Raw genomic sequence first — 22,841 nt, 5'->3', positions numbered from 1 at the left:
ATCTTCTGCAATGAACATCAACCAACTTGCATCAGCAGGAATTTCAGTGACCATGGAAGTTGTATATTGACCATGTAACTTCTTCCTCGGACCCATATTCGCAGCACACATTGAACAACATGGAGGGAGGCAGTATATGCAAAGGCAGCAAGACAGTATGACACTCACTACACCAACCAAGCCCATCAATATTTTCCAACCCCAGGAAGAGAAGGCACCCCAGAGCCACCCTTGTAAGGACCAGGTCCCATTATCCTGATGTAGTTCCGTCGCTAATCTATGTAATTTTTGTACTGCCAAGTTAACAGTCGGGGCGGAGTCAGGGATGTAAACGCAGCAAGACGTCCCGATGACGCGACAGGCCCCGCCCCTATCAGCTAGTATGACGTCAAGGACCATCCTGTTCTGGATCGTGAATAATCTCATAGCCTGAACCTCAACAGATATGTTAGTCGTAATGTCAGCCTCAGTTAGGACCACCTTTTCCATTACCCTAGACAGTCGTCTAATAGCTCTACTGTTGAATATAGGGCCCCAGAAAGGAAGCAAACCCTTCGAAAAATCAGTCCATTGTTGGTATGAGGTGTCCGTCTGATCCACGTCATCTACCTTAGTTCCCTCCTTTTACGCTGCTCTAGCGGCTGTTCCTGAGGACTGGGGAATCGTCGATGAGTTTTGTGGTAATCAGAGGGAGCCACATACACAGGAGGAATCATATAGGCCAGGTAGCACACCCCACCCCAACCCTCGGGCAACCATAAGTATCCATTTTCACCGCAAACAAAATAGACACTGGGTGGGGCAATCAAAGAGGGGCTAACGAGCAGGCGTATTGAAGCAGTCACATTACAAGAGCTATTACCAACCTTTATGGGACCCCTTCCCTCTATACAGAAAAATGGAGAAGGACCCACCACAGCCAGGGGTATCAAAGACTTGGAACTGTCGTTACTCTTTGGGGGATGCCTATAAGACAAAGTGGCGTTCAATTTCATGAAACTATCCCTAAGTCGATCAGTATCATTAGGTGTCAAGAATCGACCCAACTTTTTCTCACATGTCTCTATAAAAGTCTGGTCAAAACGTCCGTCAGTATATATTCGTCCAAGGGAAGCTGAAGGCAAAGGCCGCACTCGCATTGTCATTGTCCACCCCCTATTCTGCAGGCGTGGAGTCAGAGAATCTGGCTGCTGGAAATATTTAACAAGACCTATAAGAGTATACCACCCCACACAACTATTCACTGGCGTTAAAGGGAGAGCGAGGAATCTATCCTTTTTATAGGCAGCAGAAGGTAAAAGCCCGCAAACCCAACAATCTGTCAAGTTGGTAGTGGCGTGTGCATGGTGCAAAGTCTTAATGAAAACATTGTCCTTATAATTTTTTCTCATCATTCTCTCACCATAATCAACAGTAACCATATTATGTTCTGGAACAGCGGTGGGTGTGGGTGCCAACGCATGAACGGGATAATGTTTATCTAGGAAAAACAGTATTCCAAGAGTCACTAGAAAGGCAATCAAAATGACAATTATAACCACTATTTTTCCCTTTCGGGGAAGGGCCAACCAGGGGGAATCAGGTTCAGGTCTCGGGGGAGCTGCAAAGGGCTGCTCCTCATCAGGAATGGGCCGCCCAAAGGGATACATTCTGTATACTCTTAGTACCAAAAATCAAAAATAAAAATAAAAATCACACTACTATTAAAAAAAAAATAGTCCCAGACAATCCTCAACCGGCCAGAGGGGTTCTTCAACCCTTAAAAAGGGATCTTCTCCCTGTGTCCTTCAAAGCCTCACAGGCAGGCTTTTACCGTCCATACCTAATTCCACCGTTGCTGTTCAACAATTTGAAACGAGGGAAGCACTTAATTTGGGCCCCGCACCACTCTATAGTCTCAAAGAACACAATCTTCGGCTAAACACCAGGGCTCTTACAAGTCCATCCCTGCCACTAAATCTTCTTTATTCAGAATGTCCACTAAGCCCTTCTTCCAGTGTTTAGTCCATCACATTTCAGCACTATTTCTTATTTTCTTCGGGGCCTCAAATTATAGCGAGTGCTCCCTGGCACTTCGGGATCAGTAAACAAAGCAGGTGTATCAGTGGCAGATGCTGGACTTTCTGGTGTCTCTTCACTAGCAACAAGGGGAGTGGTAGAGCTCACAGTATTCTCAATTCCGCTTCGCTCTTCTCCAATCAGTGAAGCATCCGAGAAAGGAACATACCTCGGGATATGTTCATGTTCATCAGCAATGCCATCCTTTACCCATTGGTCATAGGGCAACGGGAGCGGGACCCTCTTCACATGTGAGGCATGGGTCCACGCCTTCCTTCCGTCGACCCGAAGTGCAGTACGCGTGGTGAGAAGCACCTGGCGCGGCTCTGACCACCTCGGCTCCAGACAAGACTTCCGCTGGTATCGTCGCACCACAACCCAGTCCCCTGGGTGGATGGTGTGTCCAGGCCCCTCCGGCAGCGGCTTCAAATTGTCTGCTACCTGCTGATGAATAGAACGAAGATCTTTAGTCAAAGCATACAGATAATCTGTCAACAGAGGATATGGTACATCAGAAAAACATTTAGGTCTTGGCACTCCCCAGATATTGGCCGGGCGGCCGAATATCACTTCATGAGGAGAGACGCCCATCTTTGCATTTACAGTGACTCTCGTTGAAAGCAAAGCTAAGGGAAGTGCGTCTGGCCAACGGAGACCTGTACTCTCGCATATCTTGGCCATTTTGAGTTTGAGCGTGCCGTTAAACCGTTCCACCAGTCCTGCTGCCTGAGGGTGCAAGGCTGAGTGGAACTTCTGTGAGATGTGCAAACCTTTACATATTTGTTTCACTAATTCAGCATTAAAGGACGTGCCATTATCACTCCAGATCACCCTAGGTAATCCGAAGCGGGAGAAATACTCCTTTATCAACATTTTTGCGGTGGAAATGGCCGTACAGTCTTTCGTTGGATACGCCTCCACCCACCTACTAAAGGCACATACGACCACAAGGACGTACTTCAAGTTGTTGACCCTTTCCATTTCGATGTAATCCATCTGAATCACCTCGAAAGGGAAAGAGGGGGGTGCAAAATTTCCAGTTGGGACAGGGGTACCCTTTCCAGGATTGTGTCTCAAACACACCATACATTGACGGACTAGGTGAGTGGCCGTTTTAGAGATATTCTTATTGCTCCACACTGGGTCTAACAGTTTGCATATGCCCTTTGCACTAACATGGGCAGGCCCGTGCGCCATCGTCACTACTGGAAGAACATACGCATTCGGGAGCATCCATCGTCTTTTGTCTGTCACATCCGTCCAACATTCATCCGCATCCAGTCGTCCCTGTCCATCCTTCCATGCTTTCAATTCCTCATCTGTCGCTTTACTCTGTATGTTCTTGACACTTTGTACAGTGTCTGCGAACATGTGAACATCTGGGACCCATCTGGCTGGTCCTGCCACAAACATTCGTGGTAATTTTTCTCTAGCAGTCTCTTTTGCTGTTTCACCGGCGAAAGCGTTGCCTCGCCCTACATCGTCCACTATTGTCTTGTGTGCGCTACATTTTATCACAGCCAATCTTTTGGGTAATGTCAGGGCCGTTAACAGTCGTAATATCAGGGGGCCATGTTGGATGCGTTGTCCATGAGAGGTCAGGAATCCCCGTTCTGCCCAAAGTCGCCCATAATTATGAGCCACGCCAAAGGCGTATTGGCTGTCAGTATAAATGTTCACATCCAACCCCTCACTCAACTCACATGCTCTCAGTAAGGCAATAATCTCGGCAGCCTGGGCAGAATTGTAAGGTATTCTAGAAGTCTCTACCACCGTCTGTAATGTTGTTATTGCATATGCTGCTGTCGATGTACCGTCTGGTAATTTAAAACAGGATCCATCAACATACAATTCCCCATCTGGTTCGTCCAAGGGCCTGTCTGTCAGATCCACCCTCCCCTTTGTTTCCTCCTCAGTCCTAAACAGACAATCATGTATGTCATCGTCTTTGGTATCTGTATCTGTGGGGATAGGTAACAAGGTGGCCGGATTCAGTGTAGCACACCTTTTGATGGTGACATGAGGTGCAAAAAGAGTCATCTCATAACCCGTAAGACGAGCACTAGTTAAGTGCTGCGTCTGTGTCCTGTTCAACAAAATGTCCACAGCATGCGGTACCATTACTGTGAGGTCTGTTCCCAGTACGAGCCCTGCCGACTGTCTTATAGAAACCGCAGCAGCCGCCGTGGCTCTCAGACAGCTCGGCAGCGCTCTTGCCACATTATCGAGCATGGCAGAGAAGTAAGCGCACGGTCTCTGCTTCCCCCCGAAACACTGAGTTAAGACAGACAGCGCGCAACCTTCCGCCTCGTGCACATAGAGAACAAAAGGCTTCTGGTAATCAGGTGTTCCAAGAACTGGCGCAGAACACAAAGACGTTTTTAGTGACTCAAACGCTTCTTGACATGCGGGGGTCCAGGGTAGGGGCTCGCGCACTTCCTTGGTAGTCAGATACAATAGGGATTTTGTTAGTAACGCATAGTTAGGTATCCACTGGCGACAATACGATGTTATGCCTAAGAACGCGCGCACCTCTCGCTGCGTGTTAGGTACTTGCATGTTAGTGATCGCTTTTATGCGCTCCGGCGTCCATCTCCTCCCCACTTTCGAAAGGAGGTGACAGAGGTAGGTGACCTCCGTTCGACAGTATTGAAATTTCGGAAGGGACACTTTATGCCCCCTGTTAGCCAAATGGTGCAACAATTTCACAGTAGCATCCCGACAACCCTGCTCGTCGTCCGATGCTATTAGGATATCATCCACATATTGCAACATGACATTGCCAGGTGGAAGTTCCAGTTCATCCAATTGTGCCTTTAGAGCCTGACTGTATATGCTCGGACTCTCAGTGTACCCCTGAGGAATTCTCTTGAAGCGGAAGCTTCGGCCAGCCAATGAGAATCCGAAGAGATAACGGCTTTCCTCATGTACTGGAATACTGAAGAAAGCATTTTTCAAGTCTAGGACAGAGAAATATTTGGCCGAAGGGGGTATCATGGTCAAAATTGTAGTGATGTCCGAGACCACTGGGTACTGTGGCTCCACTACTCTATTGACGTGCCGCAAATCAATCACAAATCTATAAACATCAGGAGTATTATCAGTAGCATCAGGCGACCGTCTTTTAAGGATGGGCAAAATAGGGCTGTTACATATGTTCGAATCAGTCTCTTCCACTACCCCAGACCGTATTAAATCTTGAATTATCTGCAGCAAGGCCTTCTCTCCCTCCCTAGGAATTCTGTATTGAGGAATTCTGGGCAATTTGGCTCCCACCTTCACTCTTATTGACACCGGGGCAATATCCATTTTACCAACATCAGTATCACTGACAGCCCACAAGCTGTCGGGTACGCCTCGGAATTCAGGTGGTAACGGGTCATCTTTTGAAAAACATTGCAATGGGCGGGCAACATTCGGGCCCAGAGTAAGGTACACGCCATCCGGGGAACAATAAATGGTAGCGTGCAATCTTTTCAATAAATCTAGACCCAGCAAATTTTCTCCACAATTTGATGTCAATAAAAACGGTGAATCAACAGAGAAAGGGCCAATCGTCAACGTGAGAGGTTTAGAAATGGGGCTAATCACCGGAGTACCTGCAAAACCCACGGATATATTATTCTTGCCAGACAGAGCCGCCCCTGGGACCCGAGAACGAGCCACTGAACTTTTCATTGCACCCGTATCCACTAGAAATTTTTGTTGAGACCCCATTAAGTCACCTTCGACATAAGGTCCCCTCTGATCAACTTCCATCAGTACTGGTCCCAGGCTCTGTCCTACGCTGTCCTAGTTGTGGGAGAACCCTGTCAAATCATCAACTGAGTAATCATCGTTATAGTACTGGCCACCATCACTCTGCAACTGTTGCCTGTTTGTAGTATGGTCAAAATAATTTCCACCCGGCCTCCCGCCTCCTTCCGATCGTACCACCTGTCGTCCAGGATCACCACCACCTCTTCCTCGCCCTACACCAGTACTCGACTGAAGCAGCGGGCAATCCCTCCACCAGTGCCCCTCCTGCTTGCACTTCGCGCACTGGTTCGGCCCCAACCTTTCCCTACTCTCACCTCTCCCAAATCCACCTCCTCGACTCGACACCGCTCCCCTGCCTCTCGCAACCTGCTGCAACAAAACCCTTGTCTTTAAGTCCTTAGCCTTCTTTTCTTGCTTGTCCTTGTTCTCATTTTCCCTGTGCTCATAATATTGCGCAATACTGAGTATTCCCGAAGGAGAGGACGTTGTCCACGTGCTCTCAGACGCTTGCAGTCTGGCTGATATTTCAGGCAATAGGTTCGTAACAAACCTGTTGACGAAGAGTCGTAACCCTCCATCCTGTGACACATCCTGCCCACTAAAATCCATAAACGTTTCCTCAAACCTCGTAAAGAAATCAGAGACCGCCTCATCCTTCTTCTGCTTACAAGCCGTTAATTTGTCCCAATCTACCTTTTTCGGGGGAATGAGAGAATGCATATACTTTATAATGCGCCCTGGCAAAGCTAATATCTCAGCCTTCGGCTTCTCCCCTGGCTTACGCTCCTTGTCCCAATCCTGCAACTCCTGCCATGTACCTCCCAGCTCCTCCGTATGATCCGTACCTTTCACTTGCCGCCACACATCAACCGGGACCAAAAGCCCGAAAAACAATTCAACATCAGCCAACGTCATCACAGTAGAAGACGCCGCTTCCGTAAGCTCTTTGTAATAGGCAGTCGGATTCTTTCTAGAATCCGGTAGCTGAGCCTTCAATGACAACACCTCACTTCTCTTCCATGGCGTATACACCCATTGCTCCTGGAAATGTGCATCAATTCTGTTCCTTGTAACAGCCTTCGTGACCGGGTCTAACAACTCGGGGACCTCGGGGTGAAAAATAGGGTGCACCTCGCGCATTGGGTGGAGACCTGGGAAGTGGGGTGTACCAGCAGAGCGTAATTCATTCCTGTATTGCAATAGCGCACGCAGACTACTCATCACTTCTTTCACCCCTGTGTTCGTTCTATATGCTCCAGCCTGTATATCTCGTAAAACCGCCGGAGCCACACCTCCATATCCCTGCTCCCATAGCGGTATCAATACATTAGACATGTGCCACAAAGCGTGCTGCTGCATCAAGGGCTCAAAATCTTTCATGGTGGACCAAATATCTTCGAACGAATAAATATTATTCCTGGCCCATTGACATGCCTGATTAGCCACCATACTTTTTTCATCTAAACCAATGGTAGAACGCGTAAGCAGCTTCCGTACCTGCGACAGTAGTCCGCTACCTGCGCCTCGACTCGGTGTTAGCATCTCCTGACTGGGGGTGGTACTAGCTGAAACACTAGGGAGTGCCAAAGAAAATTGGGAGGGTGTAGGCGAGGTGGCCTGGAGTAAGGAAATGAGGGGTGTCGAGGGCGAGTATTGTTGGGGGGCAGTGGCCGAAGGACCCGGAACTCCACTAACGGGGGCTGGAATCGGCAAGGAGGGATACAAGGGCTGTGGGGCATAAGGGGGAGGGGGTCAGGCATTCAAAATGTCCTCCATCTCATCTGGGTCGTCCTCTCGCACTACATAACTTTTATTTTCTTTCAACCTACAAAGTCTATCTGCGCGCTCCATACGTAATGCATTCTCATTCCCCACCTGTTCCTTCGCTTTCTGCGCCATAGTCTGGGTGGACTTTTTATACTCCTCTTTCTCCTCTCGCATCTTTCGTTTCCTGGCCTCTTTCTGCCACACTCGCAAAGAGTCGAACATACTCTGACGGCTACGCCTAGCAAACAGTTTGTCTTGCAAATAATCCAACTTAGCTTCATCAAAAGAACCCGTCAAAGGCCATTGTAAATCCACATTATCAGCAGTGTACCGATGCCACAAAGTACCAAACAAAATCGGGACCAGTCCATGTTTAACATACATATCAAAACTCTGTGTCCCTTCAGGGGGTGCAGGTTGGCTCTCGGCCAGTCTAGTATCTGAGGGTCGACAACAGCATCCAAAACATCGTAACTTGCTAAAACACGGCATCTTTACTTTGATGTAAAAGTAGCACTTCTCCACTGACTACTTTTACCTTGAATCACAACTCGAGTTCATTCACACACAAACATATAGACGGACATCAGAGAACCACGTACACATATACAATATCTCCAAACACGTGTTACCAAATGGGACAAGGCACGTCGACCAGGTCCTGGGGAACCTGGACTCTACCGCAGACCGAACAGTATGCTAACTGTTCTGAGGACGGGGAACAGATCCGCCACCCGTGCGGCACTATGGATCGCTGCGCACTTTACCGCGGGAAACCCAGATCACACCTCCACTGAATCACCACACTAGGAGTTCAGGGTAAGCGCACCAGAGTCTGCCCACAATGAGCCACGCCGTCACCACAGTACCATCCGGTCGGATCGCTACCAACAATTACACCTAAGTACGTCCCCCACCTCGTCAAGTCTGTCAGAGCGCCAACTCGTGCTCTGAGTTCCCAGGAGCACAATAGCCCCAGGAGCACACCGGCTCCTCAAACCACTGAAGACACCCTAGTCTCCCGGAACACTCCTGTTCCTCAAACAATCACAGGTGGACCACTCACCTTCCGTAGGCGGCACCGACCTCTACCGTTCTCCACCTCCGGCTGCCAGGACCAACACGGTCAGCTTCAAGTTCCGCCTTCTGGACCCCGGCGTAAGATCCGAACCGGGACCTCTCCCCATCAGCAGGGTGGGGCAGCGCTGCGAGAACCAAGCTCGGCATCAGATGGGATCCCGGGCCCACCGTGCCGACCAGCGGGTCCCCGGTCTTCTGCTACCCACTTACGGGTGAGAAAGATCCTTATCGCGGGGTCCCTATTCGGGCGCCATCTGATAAGCGTGGCTCAAATCCACCCGAGTGACTTACCGCACTCACCTATAGTCGCTATACAGGAAGTCAGCCGGACAGTGGAGAAGAATAAACAAAAGTCTTTATTAGGCCAAACAACACTCATATGAGAGGGCCCTGTCCGACCTCACTCCTAGGAGTGCGAACGAGAGGACTGACTCTCTGCATCACAGCAATACATTATAATGCAATACAGCAACGAGGGGTACGCCCCTTGTGGAAAATCACCGAGCCTCAGACCAGTAGACAATGCTCTCATACAGCAGGCATCTGCACCTGCAAGGGATACATTATTATCTTTACTCAAGGCCATGGAGCTAGGCTTCGACGTCTCTGGGCATGAGAACGTTACTGATAATGAGACTTGTTAGTTTCGGCCACAGTAAGCCGAGAAACGAAAACTGCTGTCTTAGTACATTTCTGTATTCCTACGGGAGGGGCATATGAGCGAGAAGGGCCCGCAGGCACAGAGGGTTACTCAAAATGGTGGCACACAGGCTAAGCTAAGAAACTAATATGATCACACGTACATTTGAATATAAGCAAAGGCATGAATAATATTTCGGCATAGGTGCATATATGAAATTCATTAGTTAGTCATATGATGCTAATTCGCACATCACAGGGTAATTAGGGCATCGAAAAGTGAATTCTATCAATGGGTATTCTTTTTAGCAGAGTTTTTGCCCGCCTGAAACTGGCTCTAGTAGAAAAATATCTTGCTGAAACCATAAAACAGTTTGTGAGGGATGATACGCTTTCTGCTCAAATCTGGTATATCCTGTGGTATCAGTACAAGTAATATTTAGGCGGTGGGTACAGATAAAACTGGTGAGGGTCACTTACAGAGGACTATTGTAAACAGTGTGTGCACAAATATGTGGAAACGCTTACTTACGTTTGCTTAAAATGATTAAATCTGTCTTTCAATGCACCTCTGTGTACATCCATTTCCTTATAGACATACACTGGCACACACAGAGTCCTAACTAAACATTTTAACCAAATATGGGTACATGTATTGCATCAAACTATCAGTTGCTGCTTGGCGGTGGAAGGTAGGTCGACTAAATGTGTGTGGCTAGCAGCTGTATATTTTTGTATGTCTCCTCCCAGCAAATCCGAACGGTGGTTGTGAGACCCATGGGGAATGGTTGTCTGTCACTTCCTCTCTCGCTCACGCACTGTTCCTGCCTCTCTCATATGGTTGGCTTCACGTCTTGGGCACAGTTTTTCTCGTACCCTTTCAAGGTTTACGGCTCCCAATCCCACCGTCCTCTCCTCTTCTTCGGGTGTGTTCTGTGTACACAGGCGCTCCATCTTTATGCGTCTATTGCCTGCTCTCCCTTTTATATTTCTCACATTCTTTCTTCTCCTCGGTGTGGAGTTCATTCAGCACTGTGTGCACAAACCACCTGTCCCTCTTTGTCTTCCTGTCTATCTATTCTGTTGGGTAGAGCTCCATCTATCCTCCCTGCCACATAATTCCACTCTACAAATTCACTCCACAACTAACCATTCTAATTTAACTCATTTCACTCCACACCACGTACATCCACTCCAAACCAAAACACATGGATAAAAGACAGTCATGTACAATGCCAATAGCTCCAACTCTTGCAAATGCGAGATCTATTTGCATTGCTAATGCTTGTTCTAACCAGAAGTTTACTACAAATCGATATCATAAGTTACTTTTCAGTTTTCGGCGTAAACCTAAAATATTGTTTCACGGTCAAAGGAATTACTTTTCCACTTCTCCTTACAACTAGTGTACCGCTTCTTCCCAGATTAACACTACAAGGTCAGTGCGGTCACTATAAATCTATACGCTTTTGCAATGCATGCTTTACATAGAGTACACTGTAGACTCATGGTCTTAAGCACACAGGGCTAATTTTTTTTGTTTGTGAAATGATTTTTCTCAATCATGAGCCCCTCCCCCCCCCCCCACCCCCCCCCCTCCCGATTTGAGAACATGTTAACGTTTTTTAGCTTTTACTTTAAATGAACCCACCAATTTTTTCCACAGCAGACTGCTTTTACCTTACTTTTTCTTCAAGTTCACCCTGATTCTAAAGCGTTTTTTTTTTTTTTTTTTTTTTGGGTTGGCAACCAAAGACGTGTGGCGACTGCATCTTGCAGAAAGGGCTTTTGTTATAAAACAAGCCAGTACAGGGAACAAGCAGCTGACCACGAACACACCTTTCCCCCAACAGTCTTCTCCTGTGTTGTTCTCCTTGTTCGTTCTTTCCGAACAATCCATTGGAGGGCATGAGCAGTGCAGAACCTACTAATCCACCTGGAAACACCCTTACAGGACCTACATGAAAAAATACATTTAATCTGATCCATCAAATAAGGTACACAGGCAACACAATTTAGTCGTAAATCAGTCAAGAACAACATCTCTACATTTTCCTGGTTATTTACAATTCGGTTTCCTGCGTGAATAGATTTTATCAGCCTTATCAGTAAAATCAGAACCATCACTTTTCCATTACTCTGCGTAACACCATCAGCACATGTGCACCATTCCGCCATTGCCCATTCACCTACTTCACAGCACAGCAGTCCTTACGAACATCTACCACCAGACTAGGTGCACCAAATTTCACTCTATAGTCTGTAGCTTTCTCCAGTTGTGGATTTTTATCGGAAAGCAACCTTATTTATTGATCACTGATTAACTGGTAAATGAAAATACTAAACTCATTTAGGAGCCAGAACGCTTGGCAATGCGGCATACATTTTTGATTTAGTCTATGCGCCTACATAGATTTATTGTTTTAGCTCCATGGTAAAATTCTACCTTTCATTTACTTAGTTGGTTCTTTTTAACTGTTAATTTGTTTGTCTAATGGTTGTTGCAGCACATGTATTTTTTACTAGAAAGACACTGGTTCAATAAATACTTATTGAAAACGTCCCCATTGTTTATCCTGTATATCTTTCTGAGAGCAAGGGAGCACTACTGAATCAATGAAGAGTACTGTACTGTTTCCTCTATCCCAGAGGAGTCCGGGTTGTCCTGTTCGATAGTTGACTGTAACTATTAGCTGTTTGCTAAGGTTGTGTAGCTCGTAGTGGCACTGTGAGCTAGCTGGTCTGCAGACTAACATATCGTTTGGGGGTGTCTGGAATCAGTCTGGACACCAATCCATTGTTTTATGTTGTTTAACCCCTTCCATGCGGCCACGATTCCCCTGGTGTGCTGTAAACAACACGAACAGGGGCGGGCCGTGACGAACCCCAGCCGTCATCAGCACACGAGCACCGTAGTGCATGACGGCTGGGGTTCGTCATCAGCATGGAAGGGGTTAAACGCACAGATCCAATATAGATATGTAGGAACTACATGAGAGGATGTTGCGGTCCTGTCTATCAGTGTCTGCCAAATACTTGGAGCAGCTGCCTGAGACACCACCGAGGAGTAGAAACTTCGGTGAAATGATCAGATGCACAGCAGAGCTGCAACCAAACAGTGAACCACTGGGGAAAATGTACTACCTAATAAATGATATTACTCGGCGAGTCTCCACCAACAGGTTGTCACTGTAGAAAGCAAGCAAAACTGTGTTGTGATAGCAGCTTGTAGAAAGGGCTTTTATTATTAAGCAAGTCAGTAATGGAAACGGGCAACTTGACCACAAACCATCCATCTTCTACTGCTTCGGTTGTAGTTGCTCTCCACTGAATTCTCTCTGAACATTCCAGGGAGCATAAGACGCATGAGCTGGAGAAGACCCTCCTGAGACACAACCCATTTCTCAGCCTAGATTGACATATTGAACTTAAAATAGAAATTTAACCTATCACAACTGTAATTTTTGTGGTAAAAAGTTAGGCGTGGTGAATAGACATTGAGAGTCTTGTTGAATCATTGAAATGCTGGAAAACGTAGACCACAATGCTTTTGTGCCTTTATGGAGATAAGGGAGTCAAGGATGCCAAAACATGGAAGGGAATATGAAGACTCCTTGTGTCCTTAATCTGTTCCATTCAGAGATTTTGTGGAAGATGTCAAATTCCCTACCCATTCCAATAGTGGATGGATCGAGCGACTTTCTGCAGCACTAATTGATACTCTGAGATATAAATTGTAATCATTTTATTTTCATTATGTTTGCCTCCAGTACCGCCAACTTTACTTTGGGAGTGTCAAGAGATGGTTTAATCACCTGTTGCTAAAAGGAAGCCTTGCATATATTCAGCGGCCTATTTATGTGTTTTTTTATAGCCAAAAATGAATTCCGTTTGTTTTGAGATTATTGCGTCTTGTTGTTTCTTGGTGAAGATAATGAATACATGGTCCGATTTTACAAGTTTACTTTCTTAATGGAGCTAGAGCTGCAATGTTAAAAAATGTTAATCACATAGGTCTTCTGTGGTTCAAATTTGGGGATAACTTATTTCGGTATTTTTTTTCTGGAAACAGGTATTTCTTGTAAGAAAAATCTCAGGGCCTGATGGTGGACAATTATATGCTATGAAGGTGCTGAAAAAAGCTACACTTAAAGGTATGGCGATTGCAACAATTGTAATGTGTAATGCTCAGAGAGTGGCATACGTTTTGTTCTATAATAGATTAAAACTTAAATATAAGACAAACCAAAATATGGAACTTTTAACATCTGTCTATAAAATAGACACTTCATAAGACGATAAGTGGCAAACCTAATAATTATAGCTTTAATATGCTAATGTATGCAAAGACAGACATGCACACGGACTAGTGGGATGGTATCACTTCGCAAAATGCTGCTTTCCGTGTCTCATGTCGAGAGACAACATAAGGTTTTTGGCGGTCCTAGGCCAAACTTATTTTGGGGACCCATATTCAGAACAGCTTTAAACTTATGATCCAATACTAGCTCTTGTGCCCTCTTTGGCCATGTCACTGACAGTGCACAGGTACACTCATCCAAATTCTAAGTGTGTTTACATCTATTAGTAGGGGATTGTGGTGTGTTTTTTCCATATTTTAACACCGCAGCAGCTCACTAATATTACTTCAAATAATCTCTGTGACACCCTCCTATTTCTCATAGCCGAGATCCTGTTTTGATCTTTAGAAAAACTTTTTGTTTGAGGCATATGAGCTGGAGATTACACACTATGCATAGATGGCCACCTAGTGTTTGGGCCCGGATGTTTGCAGTTTGTTTGTTGTAGAAAAGTCTTTTTGGAGTCACAGGATAGGTGACTCCTCCTTAGGATGATACTGCGCATGGGCATCGGCTCCATCCCCAGATTGTTTTTTTCCGCCACCGGGCTCGGATGTGTTTCCAGCGCTCTGTGTTAAAACAGATTTCCTTCGGCGCGCAATCCTCACCAAATTACGAAACGTAGTTTCGAACGCTTTCTAGTCTTCGCTACTCTACAGACATAGAGGATCTCGATTCCGGTCTTCGTCGGCGGCCTTCGAGCCTAACTAGGCCTCAACTCCAGCTCATGGAAAGGACGCCATTTAAAAAGTGTCCCCCATGTGGGTCGAAGTTTCCCCACATCGACCTTCATGAGCTGTGTAACCTCTGTCTTTCTCCGGAGCACGAGGCGAAAGACTGTTCAGCTTGTGCCTCTTTCCGCTCCAAAAAGACTATCCGGGACCGAAGAGCGAGGAGAACAATGGCTCAAAGAGCTTCAGCACCGATTCCGGACAACATCTTCGAGGAAGGAGTCAACGTCCCAGAACAGCACGACATCGACTGCAGCTCCGAAGCAGAAGATTCCGATGTCGAAGACATCACTCCAGCGCAGCTAGTCGTATGCAAGACTGTCGACCCCGATCCCTCCCCCTCCTAGATACAGAAGGCCCCGGTCACACCCTCGCCCTCGGGTGCACACCGCCAATCTGCTTCTACTGCCCTCCTTTGGGCCTGGCTAAGATGCCAATCAAGCCTTCAGGCGACTTGAGCTCTAGTAGACCTTCACACGGTGTCGGGGCACACATACCGGCACCGAAAAAGACAACGGCACGGACATCCAAACCACGGCAACGAAACACACCACTACTCCTTCGGTACCGAAACGCAAGTCGGAACCAAGCAAACCTGCTTCGGATTCCAAAAAACCACCGGAACCGAAAAAATCATCGGATCCGAGAAAAGCTTCGGAGAAGAAAAAGACTGCTGCCTCCCCAGTGAAAGACATTGCCAAGAAACCAAAACAAGCCATTTCGGGGCAAAAGCCTTCCTCCGCACCAAAAGATCAACCCTCTGCAGAGGATTTACCCTATCCAGACGCTGCTCAAAAGACTCTAGCTAAGGATCCTATCACTGGACACATAATTTTGGCTCCAAAAAAGCGAACAATGGACACTCCAGCTCCGCATTCAAAGAAGGACATGGCTACCTCTCCCTTAAGACTACCTTCCCCGTCTGTCACCTGTACCATCACCACACCCTCCCAACTTGTTTTTATTGATTTTGCATGAAACACAAACACACTTTGCCTGTAAAATGTCTGTAATAAACTTTCACATATCACCCACATTATTTTGTTTAATAAAAACTATATCTTCAATCTATTTAAGAATTAATAAAGGTCATCTGGACAAGACTTTCTGCAGAACAGATCTGCCTCTATCAGGGATCCCCTGAAAGCCTGGGACAGAGCCAATTTTGCGCATGCCTTAAAATGCCTCTGGTCATGTCTGTACCTTTATTCCCCAAGCTTGTGATTCTGCGTGACATCAGCACCGCAGCTTTGAGAGGCACAAAAAGGCAGGTTGCACAGCTACACAAAACAAATAGTCTGTGCACAATTGTGGTTTTGAATGTATGCATTCAGGCCTTTGTTATTGGCTTTGCCAATGCTTGTTAAGTTTTTGAGACCTTGTGTGTGACTTTTATACAAGGTGTTTGTTTATGAAAATCTGAAATAAAAACAAAATATGAAAATCAGGCCCATAGTAAACCCCTTATGTGTTGGGATGGTACATTATTGTGGTAGATTGGTGTCCTATTGGAAACATTTGAGGAAGAACACTTTTTTTCTTGTGTGTTTTTCTGGTGAAGTTTACAATATTCCAGGAAAATCCGATCGGGGCAGCTTTGATGTGATGTTTGAAAGGGTTATTGAGTTGAGGGAAAGTGAAACGTATCAGATTGCTTTCTCTGGTTTGTTTGCTCTTAAGATTGTGGTACTAGGATGTGTTGTGTGATCACGGATCAGAGCGTTTGGGTGCAAATATTTGTGGAGGAATACTCCGCAGCATTGGAGTTGTTGTGTTTGTTGGGCTCTTCAGGAGTAGTTGTGGTGAGTGAGGTGTAACATGCGGGCAGTTACATTAGAAGAACAGTTGCCTGAATAGTTGTCAGGAGTGGAAAGTGTGGTTTGCAGATTTGATTTTGATATCAAGCAGTTGATTTTGGGGCGTGCATAGGTTTGCTCCCTATTCAGCAGAAAGAACCTGTAATGAAGTAATAGGCCTTTTCATATGAATCCTGCTTATGGATGGTAAATTCCTCCTGTGGAGAGTAAGTTTGTGTGATGTTATGCGGTAGCCGTATTAGACCAGTGGATTGGTTATTAGAGGGCGGCAGAATGTTGAGGGGTGATGCTGGCTACCAGGTGGGCTTTGATCCTTGATAGGCATGAAATCATTAACATCCTTAGTCATGATACAATCTTTGAAGGTTGTAAGAGCATCAAATGTTGTGTAGGTTGTATGCAGAGGGGTGGATAGTGACCATCAAATTTTCGTACAGCATGCTAAGTAGAGGACATGCCTGGATATGGTAACCTGAGAGAGTATGTTTTTTCCAGAATTTTCCGATGGATGCTGCTTCTTCTACTCACATATTCTTCAACTTGTGATTGGTGAATATCCTACAGGTGCCAGGCTGAATCTGCATTCCCCCCCACTCCAGTAATGCCTTTCCAGTGTCATCTGGTGGTGCCACTGGACTCTTTTTGCCACTTCCTTTACTGAGGGTATGCTTAAATTATCTGTGGCGCCTTGTAGCACATTGGCGTTTTGTCCTGGTTTTGTGCATCTTATGAACCACTGGTCTGGAACACTGCTTTTAACTTTACCATTCAAAATCCTCTGCAGATTTGACTGTGACTAGGTAAAATGAGACCTCCTATGGTCGGGGGGGGGGGGGGCAGGGCGGGGGGGGGGGGGGCGGGACTGCGTTGATGGCATTGTAAATGGATGCTATCGGATTCGCAATACCCCTGCATATGGTGTCTGGGCTCTAATCACGAGCCCTCGTTTTAACTCCTGTTATTTCATTCAACTAACTTTCATCGGGAAGTGGGATATCTAGTTATATTTGGCAAGGGTCTGTAAACATATTGAAGCTATTCCACTTCCCCACTCTTCTAAGTAAATCTTCTCCCCAAATTAATGCTATCCAGGCTATACCTTTAGAGAAGTGGGTTTTCCAAATTGTACATTGGGGCTATGCCCTCCCATGTCTTACTACCCACCGCACATTCTTCCACTGTTCAGATGGCTGATGAAGGACCATCTGTCTGTTTTGCATCTAGAAGTACAGGCCCTTTGGCCACAGAAAGGGTTCTGGCCTTGCTACTAGGAACTGGGTGTTATTCCAGCTACCTTCTTGTGCATAAGGTAAACGGAGGCGGCGTTTCTGTTTTGGATCTTCAGCCTCAACGCCTTCCTGAAAGGACAAATTCAAGAAGCTCATTCCTGTCCAGGTCCTGTCTTTCCTAGACCCGGGAGACTGGATGGTAGCATTGGATCTGCAAGACACTCATTTCTATATTCCTGTTCTTTAGGCCCGTAGGCGTTACCTGCATTTCATAGTGGTCCAGGAGTATTTTAAGTTTGTGCGGCTTCTTTTTGACCTTATCAGTCCTCTCTAGTGTTCACAAAAGTGATGGCTGTGGTCTACCTTCCGAAGGTCAGTGGTACTAGCCATCTCCTACCTCGATGACTGGCTGCTGAAGACTGGTTTGCCCCAGGCAGTCGCCAGGCACCTCCAGATGAGGCAGAACCTCCTCCCATCATTGGGATTCACGATCACCTTGCGGAAGTTCCACTTTACTCCTTCGCAGACGCTGGCCTTCATCAGAGGTGTACAAGGTATGGTACATGAGCCTTTCCTACGGAGTCGAGGCTCCCGGACACTCCGGCTGTGATCCCTATGTTTCAGCCTCTGTCCTGGATCTGCAGTGGGACCTAGAGTCCCAGTGGGCACAGCATTGGGGGAATCTGTTGGATTGTATATAGATTTCAGAGGAGACTGTGAAATACCTGCAGTGGTGACTGTTGAACCACAGTTGGGTTGGTGGCAGAACCCGATCCATGCCCCACCCAAAGTTAGCATTGGTGACTGGCGCATCACTTCTGGGTTGAAGAGGCAGTCTTGGTGAGTTTGGAATTATTGGCCTCCGATCTCCAGCTGAAACTTCACTCCACATCAATTTGTGGGAGTTTTCGGGCTATTTGCTTATTGCTAATCGCCATACTGCCTACAATCCAAGGAGGGCTGGTGTAGGTGCTCACGGAAAACACTACCACCATGTGGTACTGCAACAAGTGGGTTGGGGGTATTTTGCTCTGTCAGAAGGATCTGTGCCTCTGAAAGTGGCTGGACCACCATGGAATTTCCCCGGTGGTAGACTGCCTTTTGGGATATCTAAACGCACGGGCACACCTGCTGATGCTTAACGGATCACAAATGACAATTGCACCTGTAGGTGGCACAGAGTGTCATATCAATGTGTAGAACACTGGCTTGATCTTTTCTCCACTGCTGACAATGTGCAGTGTCGGCACTTTTGTGCTTTGAGTTGCCAAGACGGCTCTCTTAGAGACACCTTCCATCTAGAGTGGGGTCTCATGACTCCTGTATGCCTTCCCACTGCTGCCTCCCCTGTTGTAAGGTCTGAAGAAGATCTGAAACTACCAGGCCCAAGTCATTCAAGTGGCACTTGATTCGGCCAGGAGTGGGTGGTACCCAGAAATCCTGGGCATGAGCATCTGTCCTCTGATCAAGTTGCCGCTTCAGCAAGATTTCTCTTGCAGCTGGCCTGCACAATTTGCATCTCCATGCTTGGGGATTGAGTTGCAGCAGTTGACCACATTCAACCTTCCTTACAAGGTCATCTTAGCGGCAAGAGATCACTCCACAAAATCAATGTACACCAGTAATTGGGACTCATTTGTGGCTTGGTGCAGCACCCACCATATTGACCCACTGCAAGCATTTTACTGTATTTTTGTTTTCTTTTTTTTTTTGTCCCATCCCCAGCGAGGACTTTCCTTGGGCACCGTGTAAGGCTTTGTATTGGCTCTTACTGGATTTGTGCAGTTGACTCCTCATCCTTCTTTGTTCAGATCACCTGTAGTGAGTACATTAATTAAGTTTGAACCATTTATTTCCCCCAACACCCTTTGTGATGTCAAAGTCTGGCCTTTAAATGTAATGCTTGCTTTTTTGATGTGCACCACTTTTGAGCCATTGCACAGTTGACCATTGAGACTTATGATATTGAAACAAGGCTCTCTGATCGCCATAGTATTGGCTAGGAATGCGAGTAAGCTGCAGGCTTATACAGCATTCTTCCCCGATAAGTTGGTGTTCAGGACCTGAGCTGCTTTTCTGCAAAAAGTGGGCATTCGATGTCAGACGGCTATTGCTTTTCCAGCATTCTGTGCCTCAACTCCTCCACTAAGGAGGAGGAAACCTCTTTTAGACCCCAGAGGCCACTAAGCTGTTATATTGATTGCACTAAAGAACATTGGCTCGGCAACCAACATTGTGGGCTTCTCTAGGGCAAGTTGGTGCAGAAGCACACCATCTCCCAATGGATTGTTCTCTGTATATTGACCTGCTACTCTAACAAAGAACCATCCTCCAGAAGCTTGCTAGCACATTCCAGCTAGGACTGCTACCACTGCACTAGCACATGAAGAACCTGTCCCGGGCACTTGCCACATGGCTACTTTGGCATCTGTGCACATATTAACTGAGTACTGCTGCTTTGACAGTCGGGTCTACTGAGGGGCATTTTGACTGCATGGTCCTGAAAAACCTTTTGGTTTGAGCCAGTAAAGACTTGCATCCTGGGGAGGTACTCCTGTTGTATCTATTCAAAAGATAAGGAATCTGCAGTTAACAGTATCCATCAGAAGAACAAGTTTCTTACCTTCAGTAATATGTTCGAGGCATATGAGCTGCAGATCCCATGCTATGCATAGATCGTCATCTGGTGTTTGCTTCCAATGATTTTTTTCGGATCCAAAGGTTTAATGCCAGTGGATTTTGGTGCCGAATGCACAGATTTGGAACCAGACTTCGGTGTTGACGATGACCGTGCATTCTCTTTGGGTTTGTCTTTTGTTGTCGGTGCCGGGGATGGGGTTTAGGTACCGACGGTAGGCTGGCTTGATCCAGAGTCGCTTGAATGCTTATTTGTTGACTTCTTTGCCGGGCCCAAAGGCAGGGAGTGGTAAGCTTTTTCCCGGTTTGCACCTAGGCCCGAGGGTTAAGGTGTTACCGAAGTCTTTTTCTGAATGGAGGGGGAGGGGGGGGGGGGTGTCAACGTCAGTACCTACGACCTGCTGCCCAGGAGTGATGTCTTTAACGTTGGAGTTTTCGGCTTCGGAGGCACTAAGTTTGCCCTCTTCAATCTGCTCCTGCTTCAGTACATTGATGCCTTCTTGGAAGATATCGTCCGGTATCGATGTCTAGGATCGAGCGATAGTTCTTCTAGCACGACGATCCTGAAATGTTTTCTTGGAGCGGAAAGAGGCACATGCTGGACAGTCTTTTGCCTTGTGCTTGGGCGAAAGGCAGAGGTTACTCACCTCGTGAAGATCAGTGTGTGGAAACTTGGATCCACATTGAGGACCAATTTTGAACGGAGTACTTTCCATGAGCCAAAGGGCCTGATGGTGCAGGTAGGCCCGAAGGCCTATGTTGACGACAGGAATAGAAGAATTTAAGTTTGTAGAGATGCGCGTCGAATGGGAAACGCGATCGAAACAATACAGAAAAATGGGTGAAGGATTGCGCGTCGAAAGTTAGAACGGAATGACACCGAACTGGAGCACGACAAACACATCCGCGCCCGATGGCGGAAAACAATCTGACGATGGAGTCGATGCCCATGCGCACTATAGTCCAAAGGAGGAGTCTCCTATCTCGTGACGTCCAAAGACTTTACAATACAACAACCAAGTGCAAACATCTGGGCCCTATACCAGATGGCGATCTATGCATAGTGTGTGAATCTGCAGCTCTACATGCCAAGAACAGAAGCATACTTGTAAATAGCAATTTCCTTCTGGTAGATACTCCACTGCAGATTCTGCACTGATCATCTTGCCTCTCTATTCTGTTAACTGGGATCTTTTTAATTAAAAAATGTCCTACTCTAGAGATCTGCACATTGGTCATGCCAGTTATGCCAATGGCGCTGCGGCTGAAGGGGCGGACAGCTTTAGAAAGCAACTGATGTCACCATGCACGAGTGGTACTTATGTTGCCCGCTCCTCACTTCCAGTAGGAACAATGCCAGTTTAGAGCTACATAATGCCACTTGGCAGCAAGCAGAAGTACTGCTTTATAAGTTTCCAGATTGTCTTAAGCCCGAGGAAGATGCAAATATTATGTAGTCTGCTGTTAGATTCCGTCGAAAGATAATAACTGAAGGTAAGGAACTGATGTATACTAGATCTACCTGCAGATTCCTCTCTGTCCTCATTCCTCTTGAGTTAGTGCTAATTTTTATTATGTTCCCAAGATGTGCAATTATAATGCTTGTTGTAGACCTCATTGCAAAGCTTTTGGCTCCTCTCCCCAGGCCTTGATTGGGTACATTGGTTAGGCACAGAAGAAAACAACGAATTGATATCTGCACCAGACTGCGCTATATAGGGAGAAAAGTTGACCCATTGTTGTCATGCAAAGCCACAATTAGTCACATGGCACCACCTGACGGGATTAACCAGATATTAGTGGATTAAAAAAAAGTCCAGATACAGTCTGGCACCTGGAGGGTAGTTTTTAAGGTGTGACCTATGTAGGAAGGTGTAATATCCACTAGAAATATTGTCATCTAAGGCAAGTAACGTTATGTTTTGATAAAGTATCAGTCAAGGAGTTTTTGTAAACTTACAAAACAAAAGTTAGTAAATTTTTATGGAGCCTTAGTCTGAGTTTGTAACTTGCTTCTTTAGATTACACGTTATGCATACGTCTATTGTCTAGTGATCAGCACAGAGGTTTGCAAGTTGTATTTGTTCTAAGAATTCCTTGATCTTAAGATACCTTGTGACTTCTCTTTGAGCCTCTCAATTCACCAGGACAAAGACTCCACCTTAGATTGTGTTTTTCACCAATGGGTTTGAATGCTCATTTCAAGCTCCTGACCCATTATGCTACAACTCATTACTTTACAACGCCAGGCAGTGGAAAGCTAACAGAGAGCAATGAAGGACTCCTGCACCTTTTTGTATATTGCCTGGACTCGATTGAGTTTTGTTAAGGACCACGTTGTATGAGAATGATTCTGGGGAGGTGGTGAAATGTTTTTCCTTCAGGCGATCACAAACCAGAATAAAAAAATAAAAAAAGACTTCGGTAAAGGTTGGTGCATCACAGGGCACACAAAAAAAATGCTGCGATAAGATCCTTCTGAGTTGGAGCAGTTTGCAGACTGAAGAACCTCGAAGGACTATATTCAGAGGGGAAAGCTCCATTCGGTGTACACCATGGCAAACAAAAGAAGTCATGACATTTTTTCTCAAAGAGTTTTCATCAACAAAGACATTTGGGAGTGAGTCTTGCACCAGCTACAAAGACTACCTCAAGAATGCCTACACCCCTCACCTGTGCAGGAGTATCGACCTTCCGGGGCTCGACTTCTGTTAGAAATAGGGGTCCCTAGTTGGCAGTGGCTTGCATCCTGTCCAAGTAGGG

General features: G+C 46.3%; 1 protein-coding gene across 4 annotated transcripts in view; it reads left to right on the top strand.

Annotated features, from left to right (window-relative positions):
* Nucleotides 1–22,841, top strand: part of RPS6KA3 (ribosomal protein S6 kinase A3) — a 796,620-nt gene that overhangs the window by 191,019 nt on the left and 582,760 nt on the right. For all 4 annotated transcript variants that reach the window (XM_086934351.1, XM_086934352.1, XM_086934353.1 and 1 more), the window contains one exon: nt 13,376–13,457. In XM_086934351.1, the coding sequence (XP_086790477.1) occupies nt 13,376–13,457 (82 nt within the window). The remainder of the gene's footprint in view (nt 1–13,375; nt 13,458–22,841) is intronic.

This window comes from Lissotriton vulgaris, chromosome 8 (assembly GCF_964263255.1).
Source record: "Lissotriton vulgaris chromosome 8, aLisVul1.2, whole genome shotgun sequence".
Taxonomy (NCBI): Eukaryota; Metazoa; Chordata; class Amphibia; order Caudata; family Salamandridae; genus Lissotriton; species Lissotriton vulgaris.
Note: the sequence above shows the minus strand (reverse complement) of the source record. Positions and strands in the feature narration are given on the sequence as shown.